Source organism: Galeopterus variegatus, unplaced genomic scaffold, assembly GCF_000696425.1.
Source record: "Galeopterus variegatus unplaced genomic scaffold, G_variegatus-3.0.2 Scaffold474, whole genome shotgun sequence".
In the NCBI taxonomy this organism is placed as follows: Eukaryota; Metazoa; Chordata; class Mammalia; order Dermoptera; family Cynocephalidae; genus Galeopterus; species Galeopterus variegatus.
Window position 1 is genome coordinate 550074 of NW_007726585.1, and position 13790 is coordinate 563863.

The 13790-nt window shown below is 34.6% G+C and overlaps 1 protein-coding gene and 1 pseudogene across 2 annotated transcripts in view; one reads left to right on the forward strand and one right to left on the reverse strand.

Moving 5' to 3' along the window:
• Positions 1-2590: 2590 nt before the first annotated feature.
• SMC3 (structural maintenance of chromosomes 3) overlaps positions 2591-13790 on the reverse strand; it is a 34104-nt gene continuing 22904 nt past the window's right edge. For both annotated transcript variants that reach the window (XM_008569192.1, XM_008569193.1), the window contains 12 exons: positions 12774-12924; positions 11567-11719; positions 9985-10136; positions 9049-9207; positions 6989-7096; positions 6360-6468; positions 5577-5824; positions 5279-5491; positions 4787-4978; positions 4450-4627; positions 3643-3749; positions 2591-2997 (listed from right to left, as the gene is read on the reverse strand). In XM_008569192.1, coding sequence (XP_008567414.1) covers positions 2926-2997; positions 3643-3749; positions 4450-4627; positions 4787-4978; positions 5279-5491; positions 5577-5824; positions 6360-6468; positions 6989-7096; positions 9049-9207; positions 9985-10136; positions 11567-11719; positions 12774-12924 — 1842 coding nt within the window. In that variant the 3' untranslated portion in view covers positions 2591-2925. The remainder of the gene's footprint in view (positions 2998-3642; positions 3750-4449; positions 4628-4786; positions 4979-5278; positions 5492-5576; positions 5825-6359; positions 6469-6988; positions 7097-9048; positions 9208-9984; positions 10137-11566; positions 11720-12773; positions 12925-13790) is intronic.
• Positions 7560-8370, forward strand: LOC103587672 (annotated as a pseudogene).

A 13790-nucleotide genomic window follows, 5' to 3' on the forward strand; every position in this document is an offset into this window, starting at 1 on the left:
GAGAAATATACTCTTTGTCCTTCATTTTGGAAGGATAGTCTTGCTGGGCAAAGATTCTTGGCTGGCAATCTTTGTCTTTTAGTATTTTGAATACATCACCCCATTATTTTCTGGCTTTTAGGGTTTCTGATGAAAAGTCAGGTTAGTCATCTGATGGGGCTCCCTTATAAGTGACTTGATGCTTCTTTCTTGCAGCTTTTAAGATTCTTTGTCTTTGAGTTTTGTCAATGTGACTATAACATGTCTTGGAGAGGATCTTTTTGGGTTGAATATGTTTGGGGATCTTTGAGCCTCCTGAATCTGAAGCAGTGTTGCCCCCGTACCGGGCCGGGGACCGGCAACGGGATTGCAACCCTCAGCGTCGCCCCCATGCCTCGCTCAGCCAGTGAGCGGGAACCGGTCTGTATGTGGGATCCGAACCCTCGGGCGGGAGCGCCGCCACGCTTCCCAAGCGGCGCACTATCCAGTGCGCCACCGGGCCGGCCCTTTGCTGAATATTTTTTCAATGCCATTTCCTTTTTCCTCCCCTTCTGGAACACCCATGATTCAGATATTTGAGCGTGTAAGGTTGTCTGTTATGTTTTTAATTAATTAATTAATTTTTTGTCCACCTGTGTTATTTCAAACAGCCCATCTTCAAGGTCAGAAATTCTCTCCTCTGCTTGTTCTAGCCTGCCGGTTAAACTCTGTTGTTTTTTATTTTGTTGAATGAATTTTTCAGCTTCAGAAGCTCTGTTATATTCTTTTTCAGGGCATTGATTTCTTTGGACATTTCTTCTTTCAGGTCCTGTATACTTTTGTGTTGTCTCAGTTTTCTTGTATCTTATTTGGTTTCCTTAGAATTGCTGCTTGAAATTCCTTGTCAGTCATTTCAAGGATTTCCTGTTTTATAGGATCTAGAGCTTGAGAGTTATTACCCTTTGGTGGTGGTGTACTTTCTTGATTTTTCATATTTTTGGTATCTTTCCTTTGGTGTTTAGTCATTGTGGCAGGGGATTTCATGGTCCACTTATTCAACCCTAATGTCTGGCTGGGATCCTTCAGGCACTGCCAATTTGGCAAGGCTGCATCAGTGCCTGTGGGCAGGAGGCTCAGGCCTCTCTGGGCTGCAGGGACTGGCCTGGGCTGGGAGTCCCGTGGTAGCAAATACCTGTTCCGGCACGGGTGGCTTGGGGCCCTTGAGGGCCTGGCAGCTTTAGGGCCTCTCTGGGCAGCCACGCACTGGCCTGGGAGTCCTGCAGTAGCGCCTACCTGCTCCAGTGCAGGTGGCTTGGGGTGTGTGGGCCCAGCTGCTCTCAGGTCTCTCTCTTTAGGGTAAATTCTAAAGGGTACTGTTACCCACCATCATTAGTCCTCTTTCCCTCACCTGCTTAATGACTGATAGGAAAGGTCTAGAAAGATGGTGCCAAAGATGATGGACAAAATGAAGCTGACTAGATCACAGCCAACATACTGAATGCACTTAGCAGCTCCAGTAGTTTAAATCAATTTGTCAGAGAGGCAGCCACAATATCTCGGTGCACTAAAAGATTCTAGAAAATCACAACACTTGGAACTTCAAAGTGCCTGGCTTGAGGTGGGAGGACTGCAGTGAAAGATGCTGGTTCTTTAAATATCTGGTGGTTCTTCCAACATGGAGGGAAAATAGTTCTGAAAACTGTGAAGTCCAAGATCAAGGCATATTTCGTGTCTGGTGAGGGCTCACTCTCTGCTTCAAAGATGGCACCTTTTAGCTGTGCTCGTTTCTGAGGCTAAGTCCAAAGTCCACCTGGTGGTGGCAACAGTGATCCAGGGGTCTCACATTGCAAGATGGTGGAAGCAGAGACATTGGAGAGAGATAAAGCCATTTTTAAAACAAACAAAAAAATCCCAAAGACCTCATCTGGGGAGGGAGGAGGGGGAGCAGGATGAAGACAATGTTCCAGTAACAATAGTCTTCTAAAACTATTTACTTATCCAGAAAAACAAGGAAATCATATGGCTCAATTTTTTGGCCTTAGTATTCTCAGTTACACTAAAATTACCTTCTCAAACACAGAAATTCTATTAAATACACTGCCATCCCGAATTAAAAATTATTTTTAAAGGACTACTGTATTAAGTTAAAGCATGGGTTTTAATCCTCACTGAAGATGCGAATCACCTGGGGGTGAACTTTAGAAACAGCAATGACTGGAATCCCACTCTTTTAAGATTTTGATTCAACTGTCCTAGGGGAAGAACCTCAGCAGGGTCACTGACAGAGTGTGGATGTGTTGTCCCCTCAAAACTCACGTGGAAATCTGATCCCTAGTGTGGCAGTGTTGGGAGCTAGTCATGGGAGTGGATCTCTCACGAATGGATTAATGTCTCATTAATAACTGCTAATAACTGCCTGCCCCACTGTTGCCTTTTTAAAAGATCCCCATAGATTCAAGCGTGCAGCTAGACTGAGAATCACTGATGTAATAAACAGAACATGGAACCATATTTTTAAATCTTTTTTTAGATGAAAGGGACCCTTTATTATAAAAAATAAGAAGTAGATATTTAAGAAAAATTTGTTTCTAATCAGCATAATGACAAATGAAAAGCCACATAAAACACTAACTTAATCAGAAAACCAATTATTTAATTGAAGCTATAAAAAAAGAGGCAGTATAGCTGATAAAATAATTTGGGAAGAATATTTAGCATGTTTCAAAAGATTTAAAATAGGAGCAGGACACTTTACAAAAAGTTGTGTGGGAAATAAAATTCTTAAACTAGAAGTAGAAATGTAACATTACAGAGTATCTTATAAAATACAAAGACAGAAATATAAAAGGACAACATATGGTCTAAGTCTGAAAACTATTAATAATGACCAAATATTCAGTTTTAAATTTACAGATCCTGGTTATGAGGATCATACTACTATACAAACCAGTGGGCAATACTTTCCAATTAACCATGTGTGGTGTCATCTTCTACAAAGTCTTTCGCCATTTCTGCTGTGATCACATCAATATGACTAACCTGAAGAACAATAAAAGAACAAAATCTGATCCATCTTAAATATGTCAGTGTTGGCACTGCATATGGTAATATTTAAAATACACAGTCTATCACCTATCAATTATACATATCAAGCCAAATGATTCTGAAGCACTAATAAAACTTCTATTTACAACTGTGTTTGTTCAATGCATGGGTTTAAAAATATTGTCTTTTAATGCTCTGAAGACATATATAAGTATTTAACACCTCAACATTTGAATTACCTTTTTGTTCAGATTATTTTTTTGCTACTTTATGTCTTTGCTGTTTAATCAAAGAATCTTAAGGCTGGAAAACACCAGAAGGAGCTGTGCAGTCTAGCCAAATATAAATGAATGTATGTAACTGGTAAAGATTGCATTAAAGCAGCACTGAATAAACTGGACAGGAAGATATTGTCTCAATGCCAATGAAAATAAAGAAAATCAACACAATAAATGTTACAAAAAATTGGCAAACTTCATAGGTATTGCAGGAAAAGTTTTTTCTTTACAAAGACATCTTCATCAGATAAGCAATGGCTTTCTAAGTTTTCTTTCGCTTTTAGGTAACATAAAACCAGACCTCAGCAATTATAATGGATTAACTATTAAAAAACTTAAACTTCATGTGAAATAAAATTACCTTATTTCTAAACTTTACACCATAGAATTTGTCAGCTGACTCAAGCAGTTCAGGCCTAAAAGTAGTTGTAATAAACTGAGCATGTACAGCAAGTTCCATAATCATATCTGTGAGAAGAAATAGTTATTTAATAAAATCCTTTTCTCAGCAGATCTGAAAATATAAAAAGAAACTATCTTTACTCTTATCTAAAACTCAAAACTGTCGAAATAGCCCGTGACTTTTATTTTTCATACAGACATCTGCAAAAATTACAAACCTAACTTCTTAAACTAGGTATAAACCTTTAACTTCATATCATAAAGTTACAGAATATAAAGTTTTTATTTAATATAAAAAAGCATCTTCTAACACAGCATTAGAAATAATGTCAGAGCAAAATAAGTTTTCTCAAACAAAAAACAAAAACAACCTTGCCTCTGCTACCTATTCCCCCCCCACCAAAATCTTTTGAACTTATTTGAGACCAGAAGCAGATTCTTTGAATACAGAATAAACATTGTTCATGGCACAGACTAGTCAGTCTAACATTGAGAAAAACAAGTTTTAAAATGAGACTTCTGTGTAAAAAATTAATTGAAGTAGGATTTAATTGACTCAAAGGATTACATCTATTTCTTACAGAACTAAACCTTGTAGTCTAAACCTATATTTTAAATAACCTATTAAGAGAAATTATTTTACTTAATGAATATACACCCTGTTTAGTCCTGTCAAATATATCAGGCAATAAGAAACCACTATAAAAGAGGTACACTATCATCTTTAAGCAAGCTCTCATTGTTAAGTACAAAACCAAACCCGTACCTGACACGGCCTTTCTGTGCTGAGCATCCAGAGCCTGGTCAATCTCATCAAACAAGTAAAAAGGAGCTGGATCACATTTCTGAATGGCAAAAATCAGAGCGAGGGCTACCAAAGACTTCTGTCCACCTGAAAGCTGTTGCATTTCTCTCATTTCACCCTGTTTTCCTGTAAATGACACCTAAGAAAACATATTATGAGTTAATATCCTAAGGGGGTAAAATCACTATCACCTCTTTAAATTGAGTTACATATAACACATCAATTTAGATTGGGAAAAGAGTCTACAAATTCTATTTCAGTAATACTCTGAGGAAAACTGAATATAAAGATATTTTACCCTAATTCCAACTCCGGTGAACTGGTCAACTGATGGAACGCTACTCTGTGACCCAGAACCCCTCTCACTTTCACCACTGCCTTCTCCTTCATCCTGAGACTGACTGCCTTCCACATCTCCTTTCTTCATCACCAAAGTAGCTTTGCCACCAGGTACTAACTTCTGGAATACTTCGCTGAAGTTCTTGGATACCTTAAAAAAAAATGTTGATTCAAATATAAATTTCGCTCAGGTGGAATCATACATATTACTGCTTAAAACAAAAATCGAAAAGCAATCAGAAGTATTTTTTAATCTTAAGAACAGACAGATTGGATCCTTTTAAAAGGTGTGTAAAACATTCAAGTTACTATATGTTAGCAACGTATATGCTGGATTTGTTCACGTATATTGATGATCCCCGTCAATGAGAAAAAAGCTTTAAAATCTTCACAAACTGAGTAAGAACTCGAACTTTTGCCCTTTGTGTTTTAACTATAAATAGAAACATACCTGTTTGAAAGTTAACTGAATAGCTTCATATTTTCTAAGTTCAAGTACATTCATCAGTTCCATGATTGACTTGTAGCCCCTATCCAACTCTTCCTGTCGCTTTATTAACTTTTCTTTCTGCTCAGAAAAATTAACAAACTGATCTAAAGCTTTTTTGTTCACATGGCTGTACTTCTTTAATTCTGTGTTGCACTGTTCGAGTTTTCGAAACAACTATAAAGAGGAAAAAATGTATAAATAAATTCACATACAGGAAAATTTGCAATGAGACTTCAAATTTAAAACCAACAAGATTTACCTGTTTGAGGCTCAGTGTCTGGTACTTTTCAAAGGCTTCCTGGGGAAGTGATCCAAGTTCTCGAATTTTCTTCATACACTCTTCTTTCTTCTTCAATAGCATGCCTTGTCGATTTGTCATCTTCTCCAGTTCTTTAGTATCATGATTTATAGCATCCATGTGTTCTTTTTCCATATTTTTCCAGCGTTCCATACTCTTCTGAAGTTCTTTAATTCCAGCTTCTGTTTTATCAATGGAATTGTCCAAATCTAAGATGGGAAAAAAACAAAAATTAGGTTATGATACCTATTTTAAAGCCAGAATGTTATCTGATCAAAGATTTTATTTTAATAGTTAAGTCTCCTAAAATAAATAGGTTTTAGGTTTTTTCACTGCTTAAATTTTACTGTTAAAATTCAACAATTACTCAAGTCAGGACAAAATTAGGAGTGTATATGAGTGGCTCAAGTATATAGTTTTCATCATCTAATGTTCATGTTGATAAACACCTAAAAAAAATTATTTTCTTCTCAGCAACTAAGTGATAAAAAACTTGATTCAGGTATTTTATACTTCAATGAAATGAATAATCTATGATCTCACAAAATTGTCACAAACATTTCAATAAGTTATTATTTATAATCATCCTAGTAAATTCCATTCACTATAAATAAATGTTGGAAAATAAAAATTCCTAAGTACATGTGTCTGCCTATTTGGATATTTCATTTTGTAGTACACAATTTCATAAAACAAATTCAGTTTAATTAAATACCAAAAAAATTTTTCTACATAAAAATTCACCTTCTGATCGTGCCATAGTATCTTTTACTCTTTTATTGATGGCTTCGAGTTCTGATGTTGTGGCAGTAAGAACAGTACCTCCTTCTGTTTCTCTCAGTTCATTAAGTTCCTACAACACGAAAAGACTTATGAGCACTAAGCCAGAAAATATAAATTTTCTTTGTTTCAAAATGTTATAACTACCAACAGTTTTTATAGCTCTTTTTATGTTTGAATAAACACTCAAGAAAACCAAAAAATATGTATTCAAACAGCAAACACTTAAATTATCCATTAAAGGGGAAAAAAAGTAATACATAATTACTAGAAAATTTCTCAGCATTTGAAAATTACTGAGAAAATACTATTAATTACCATTTACTGAGCACTTAGAATGTGCCAGGACAGTAATCATCAAAACAGGTACTACTATTACATTTTTTACATAAAAGGAAACTGAGGCTTAGAAAATTAAATGACTTGCCCCCAATCACACACTAGGTGGCAGTGCTAGAACTCCAACCCAGGGTCTATAGTCAGGCTGGCTGCTTGTCTTTCTGTACCCAAAGCCCTTACCTTCAATCAGAGCCTCTCATATAACCATTTTCAATTGGTTATAGTCACCAAGAAACCCTCAAAAAAGAACATACCTGTTCGACTTGATCCAAGCGTTTTCTTAGATTCTCATTGAGATAAGTCTCAACTCGAGTAATAATACCTTCTAATTTAATTCTTTCATTTAGTAACTGTCTGTTTTCCTATAATTAAGGAAAAAGAAAAGTTAGTTGTCTATATAAGCATGCACATTCCACACACAGAAATAGTTAATCTGCTGTCCTCTCCATTACTTGTGCTTAACTGAGCTGAAATGAAGTTTTATACCCTTCCAAAAAGCCCTTATTTACTTTCTTCATTTTCTCTCTCTTACCCATTCAGAATGCTCAATTTTTGTGCCTGGTAATTTTTATAAGGCATGCTGCCAAAAATATTTCTTTTCTTTGCTTTCATTTTTTTGAACTCAGTATTGGTTGTTTACATCTATGCATTAAAAAAATCAAATGTTATTAAAATCTTTAATCAAAACAATATTATTAAATATGCAATATTGGTCACATCATTAATACAGCAAAGCTAACAAGCTTAATCTTAATATTAAGTGCATATTAAACAAGATGGAAGAGGATGGGTGCCTAGCAGCCATTTCCTGACCAAAGAAAAGATATGGACAGGCTGCTACCTCCTGGCCTAAACAAAAGTGACATTGAGTTGGATTCTGAAGATTATGCCACATTAGACAACTCTGGACTTAACTTACAGAAAGTTAAAGAGGATGGGCCCATCAGAAAAACAGAAATCTCAGATTTCCCAACAGATACAGACCAAAAACTGAAACAGAGGCAAATATAAATGCATATAAAGAGTTTCCTTCTGGAATTCTCTTAAATATGTGGAATAAATTCCTATGAATTATATGAAAAACATTCTGAACAGAAAATCTCAGCCTCAAGATTCAGAGGGAAAGAAAAACACACTCCAGAAAAGGTAAACTGAAGAATGAAAAAGAATCTCATAGTAAACAGTCCTGAAAGGAAACCCAGTAGACAGAGCTTACTTGGTATTCTGGAGTCAAGGACAGATTTGAACCCCCTATTAAAAAGGGAAAAATTGACATCAGGCCTTGAAAAAAGGATAGATCAGTCTGTGGAGGAGCAGAATACTAAGAAGGCTGAGGAGGTTAGCAACCAGCCAGCTACTCAGGAGCTTGGTATAAAAACGGCCAAAGCAGTTGCCTGCCAACCGTGCAAAAGCCAAAAAGGAGGTTGAAAATTCACAGGCTGCTTGAAAAAAGAAACTCGCGTGTACGTTTGAAGCAAAGAAGAGATGGGAAACCAAAGTAACACAGGATATAAGTAACCTGCCAGAGTTCAAGACATTTATAGACTCAAGTGCTGAATTTACTGAAAAGATTTTCCTGCTTATATTAAATGTCAGGAAACTGATACCAGTAGGAAAAAATAAGCATAAAATTTAGGAGTTATCAAATCTTTTTCTAAGGAGTTCATCCTACTGAAGCAAATGAAAAACAGCACTGTTATTTGTATAAGAAATCTAAGCTTACATGTAGGAAACAGGATAGGATTTATCTATTTATACAGACCTACAGTATAAAATCATTTTGCTTTTCATCCATTTGGCATAGCACAGCCAGTGAGTCCCTTGTACTTTCTTATCTGTTCTTGGTATAACTGCACTTATACTGGAAGGGTATTTTTAAGATTGGCATTTGTTTATAATGGATTAGTTGTAAGTGTAAAAAAGTCTCAACTGATACTATCTTTACAAACAGCTTTAATTGCCTTAATGCTATAAAATTATTGATTCTTTATTGGAGGAAGGAGAATTGATATTTTGTCACCTAGTAAAATCAATTGTTATGTACCTTCACATAAAATATTACAATAAAAAAGGGACAGAGAAGAAAAAGATGGAAGAAAATGAAATTTTCTTGTATAATCCTAACATATTTGGAATAGTTTAGAAAAACTTATTAAAGCCTTATTTACTCTTATGGGTGTTAGAAATCCAAGTCTCACTTTTTTATTTTCTCAGTATTCTTTTCTTTCACAGTCCTTTATTTAGCAAGAAAGGTACTTTTCACAATAGCCAATTAAATATCCATGAAAATTTTTTTCCTGTTACTTGTACTTGCCTGTTGAAGTTGACGAATTTCATCATTCAGTGCATCTACTCGCTTCTGATCTTCCAGACTAAGTTGAGAAAGCAAATCAGTTCCCAATTCTGCTTTCAATGACTCCCTGGTGGACTCCATAGCATGCAAACTTGCCTCCAAACTTTGTAAGCTACGTTGCTAAATAACAGATTATCCATTTATTAACAAAGGTATTAGTTACTGTTATTACTTATAATAATGAAAAACTGGAAATCTATATTTGATATTAAAGTAAGCTAAGTAAATAATCATATTAACTCAATTAACCATTAGGTGCCTACTGAATTCGGTAATCGACTCAGTAGCAACAAAAAAAATATTTACAATGCAATATTATGGGGGTGTGTGGAACAGATCATATTTACCATGATTAAACTATACAAAAATCTTCAGGAATATTCATAAGAACAAAAAAGTTGCCAGAATATACTGGGACAGCACAACTGTGAGCATTTCTTTTTCAATTTCTTTGTTGTTCTAGTACTGTTGATGTACTAATAAGATTTGTCAATAATGCTTTAAGTTTATGAGATCAATAATACACTATCATTGTAACAGTTTGCTTTCTACTCATTTTAATACAATCTGGATAAAATGCAATCAAATATTCAAATAACTCCATTGCGCTTCCAGACAAAAATGGTTGACGTATTAAATAGTCACTATCCGACAGTTCTATTATGCCATAGCTCAAAATGCATATTTGTCCAATGATAGTATAAGAAGTTTGAATGATGCCTACAACAGGAGACGTTGGATACCCATGAGAATAAGTATGGTACAGATAGGTGTAGATACACAAAAGTATGGGTCCAAACAAAAATGGAACATATGAAATTCAAGGATAACCCATATAACATAATCCATCTTAATTCTATATAATACAAATCTATAACACAAAACATACTTACGAACCTTAGGCATAAAAGTTTTCTCTGACTGCTGCCTCTTCTCTTTTAGCATCTTCATTTCAGATAATATGCTGTCTCTGGAGGCTTTAAATTTCCTTTGCTGAGTCTCTATCTGCTGCATTTGGTTCATCAACTGATCTATTTCATTATTAATCCATATACAAGGCTAAGGAAAATTCTCCCCAGGTTGTATATCCTAAATTCTCTTCAGTTCTTATAAACACAACATTACGCATCCCCCCCTCCTTTTCTTTACCCCTAATAAGTTATTTCCTCAAATTTATGAACCATGACAGTGCTGAACTATATAATACACTAAACATGTTCAATCATAAAAGCTTAAAACGTTTCACCCTGCCATTTCGCTCTCAAAATAACATTTATACTATTTTACTAATAGTTACACAAAAAAAATTCTTGGAAAACCCTATAGGAAGCTAAGTAATATCTAACATTTATGTATTTTTAAATATCTTTTTATTTAACAAATATTTATCATGTTATTATGCTTAAGGCACTACTTTAGGGAGTTAGGTAAGAACAGGTCTTTCCCAATGTGGAAGAATAATTCAACTTGGCTGTATTATGGAATATAGGAAGATGGCTGGTATACATATATATACTGCGAACATCTTCCTTTTTCTTATATTTCCCCATACTTTCTTTGTGATAACATTTCACCAAATTTAGGCAGTTCTCAAAAGTGTAATAATGCAGACCCCTGCAAGGTCAAAGCTAAGATGCTTGTCTTTTTCTCCATACTACCGCTTGCACTGACGGCACAGAAGCTATGAACTCGCAGTTTATAAAAAAATGCATTTTATTTAAGAGCGTCTTTGAAGCAGTAAAAAACTAACTTTAATTCTCAATGCTCAAGTAATTGTATTTTTAATACTGTGTGCCAAAATGGGAAGTACACATAAAGCGCTTCTCCTTATACAAAGCATCATGGTTATTTTAAGAGAATGCACATGCACAGCTGTTTCAGTTGTGAGCTGAACTAGCTGTTCGTCATGTAGCCACCATTTTTATCTGAAAGAACTGAAAGAACAACTATGATTACCCAGACTTGGATATTTGATGGCCATTTCCTCCACTAACACCAAATCTGCAATGAATAACCTCAAGATAGTAAAATCTAATAGACATTTTTCAATTCTTATATATTTAACTTCTATGCAGTATGTGGTATTACTGATGCTTCCCACCCTCCTCTTTAAAACACTATCCAGGTTTTCCTTCTAGAACTCACTGATCAATCCTTCTCAGTTTCCTTTCTTTGCCTGACAACCTTAAGTTGTGGTGTTCCTCGGGTTGTTTTCTCCAAAAAGTATACTCAATGGTATTAGCTACTTAGTTAGGCAAAGGATTAATATCAAAATAGCCTTTAGTTTTTACCTTAGTCTTCAGAAGTTAAACAAACATAAGCTCCTTTGCTTAAATAAAAGTCAAAGTGAAACACATGGAAATTCCCTCCCACTATACCTACGAAAAAACACAGCCAACATGCAAAGGATTATATATTGCAACCAAAATGCAGTTCTTTCTCCACAACATCAATCATTAAGCACAGAACAAAAAGATATTTTCAATATTTCTGCGGAGGTTTTCATTGAGCTTTGCTTCAAGCTCACCTAATTCTTCTTCTGCTTTTCTAACATCTTTTTGTAATTCAAGTCGAGACTTCCTTGTGTCATAATAACCTCCAGTTAGAGCACCCCGATGACTGACTTGATCACCTATTATATATAAAACATAAGAAAGGCAGCAATTCTGTATAACGACTTTTTATCAAATGATAAACTGATTTACAACCAAAAAACTAATCTACAGACTTTAACTACATAATGAAAATTAAAAAGAAAGTTAAGAATTTAAGGCTTTCCTGAAAAAATTTTGCTTTCCCATGTTAAAATTTGAGGTCTTTAAAAACTGTACCTTCTAAGTGAGCCTGAACATCTGCCAGAAAGCAAAGAAGTGCTAAAGACCAATGAGGACATGTCAATAGGATAGACACAGGACCTAGCCTGGAATTCCCACTTGCCAAATCTGGGAAAATTTCAGCATTAAAAAAAATAATAATGGCAATGTGTAGCACACTGAATAAAACGAATCACAGTGCTACTTAAAAACAAAAAGAAAGGAGAGAGCTCCTCTTCACAAAAGAGTGACAGTTAATAAATATAGAGATAATGACAGAATTTAAGATTCACCATTATAAAATCCCTACTGAAATAACTGTTTTGGGCAAGGGTAAACAAAGGATGCTAAAACCCCTTGTTTACATGCTTTAGTACTTCAAAATTCTGGTACTTACTAGACACACTGCTAAATTTTTTTGAATACATTAAAGAATAAATCACTATACCATATGTTAAAAAAATACTGTGATAACCACGCCAATATAATTGGTTTCCTTTGTAATCCAAAGTATTTTATTTTATGCATTTAAAAATTTTGAGAAAGGGTCCATAGGCTTCACCAAACAGCCTAAGGAGTCCACAGTGCAAAAAACCTTAAGAACCCCTAATATAGACCAAAGTACTAAATCTAAGAGAAATCCAATAAATAACAAGCATGGACCCTGTTTAGACTCTCACTTGAACAAACCAACTATTTTAAAAAGATGAAATAATTGAACATTAATTTTCAAATACTATTAAAACCAAAATAACTCTGAATATATAAGATACTCTCATCAGACATGAACACAGTTCAAGTGACATATTATTACACGTGTTAAATGATTTATTAGAATTTATATGTTCAAAGCTAAGAATTAGTATTACAAACCTTCCAAAGTAATGCAGTCCATAGTGAAAGCACGGGCCAGCTGGGTTGAAACTTCCATGCTACGACAAATAAGTGTCTTTCCAAACACATGTTTGAAAGCTTTGTCAAATCTGGGATTGTACCTCAGTTTACTGATCATAGGAATAGCATCCTAAAAATAAATGTTTTGTCAGCAAGCAAAAAGATCACAACACAGTTAGTTAAAAACTGTTAGCATAATTATGAACTACATCTTTATGAAATACAAATAACACAAATGCCTTATATTTCAAAACTACTGGTTTTTATACTGAAGAGGTTACAAGAATCATTCTAGTCAAATATCTTGATAATTTTGCTCATATAATTATCAAGGTTTTCAATAGTAGAACATAATGACAATGAGCTTAACGGCTCTGAAGCCAGACTGTCCAAGTTCAAATCCTGGTTCTGTTACACATTAGATGTATGTTCTGGACAAGCTGATTAACTTCTCTACATAACAGTTACGTTACCTACAAAATTGCAATAGTAGTAGTATCTTCCTTACAAAGTTATGAAGACTAAATGAGTTAATATATACAAAACATTTAGAACAGTATTTTTCACACAGAATGGCTATATTTCTTCAGGTAAAATTTACTGCCATTTTTTCCTCTCTCCTAAAACTGTTACAACAGGATTTTTACAATTTTTTAAATTATAAAATATATCCTATATACAGAAAAAAAATGCAATAAGTACATTAAGCTTAAATTAATGATTATAAAGAGAACACGAATATACCATGCAGCACAAGAAACAGAACACTGCTGACACCCCAGAAACCATCAATGTACCCCTTTCCTATTCACACAGTTGTAACCTACAATAATTTTACCTACTGGAGTTATCCAGTATCATGACATTGTGCTAATCACTTCCTTGCACCTCTTTCTAGTTCTATACCTAAGCTTACTTCTGTTTATGTAGTGTAAATGGAACCACACAACAAGAATTCTTTTGTTTCATTCATACAACATATGTTAGTGAGACTCA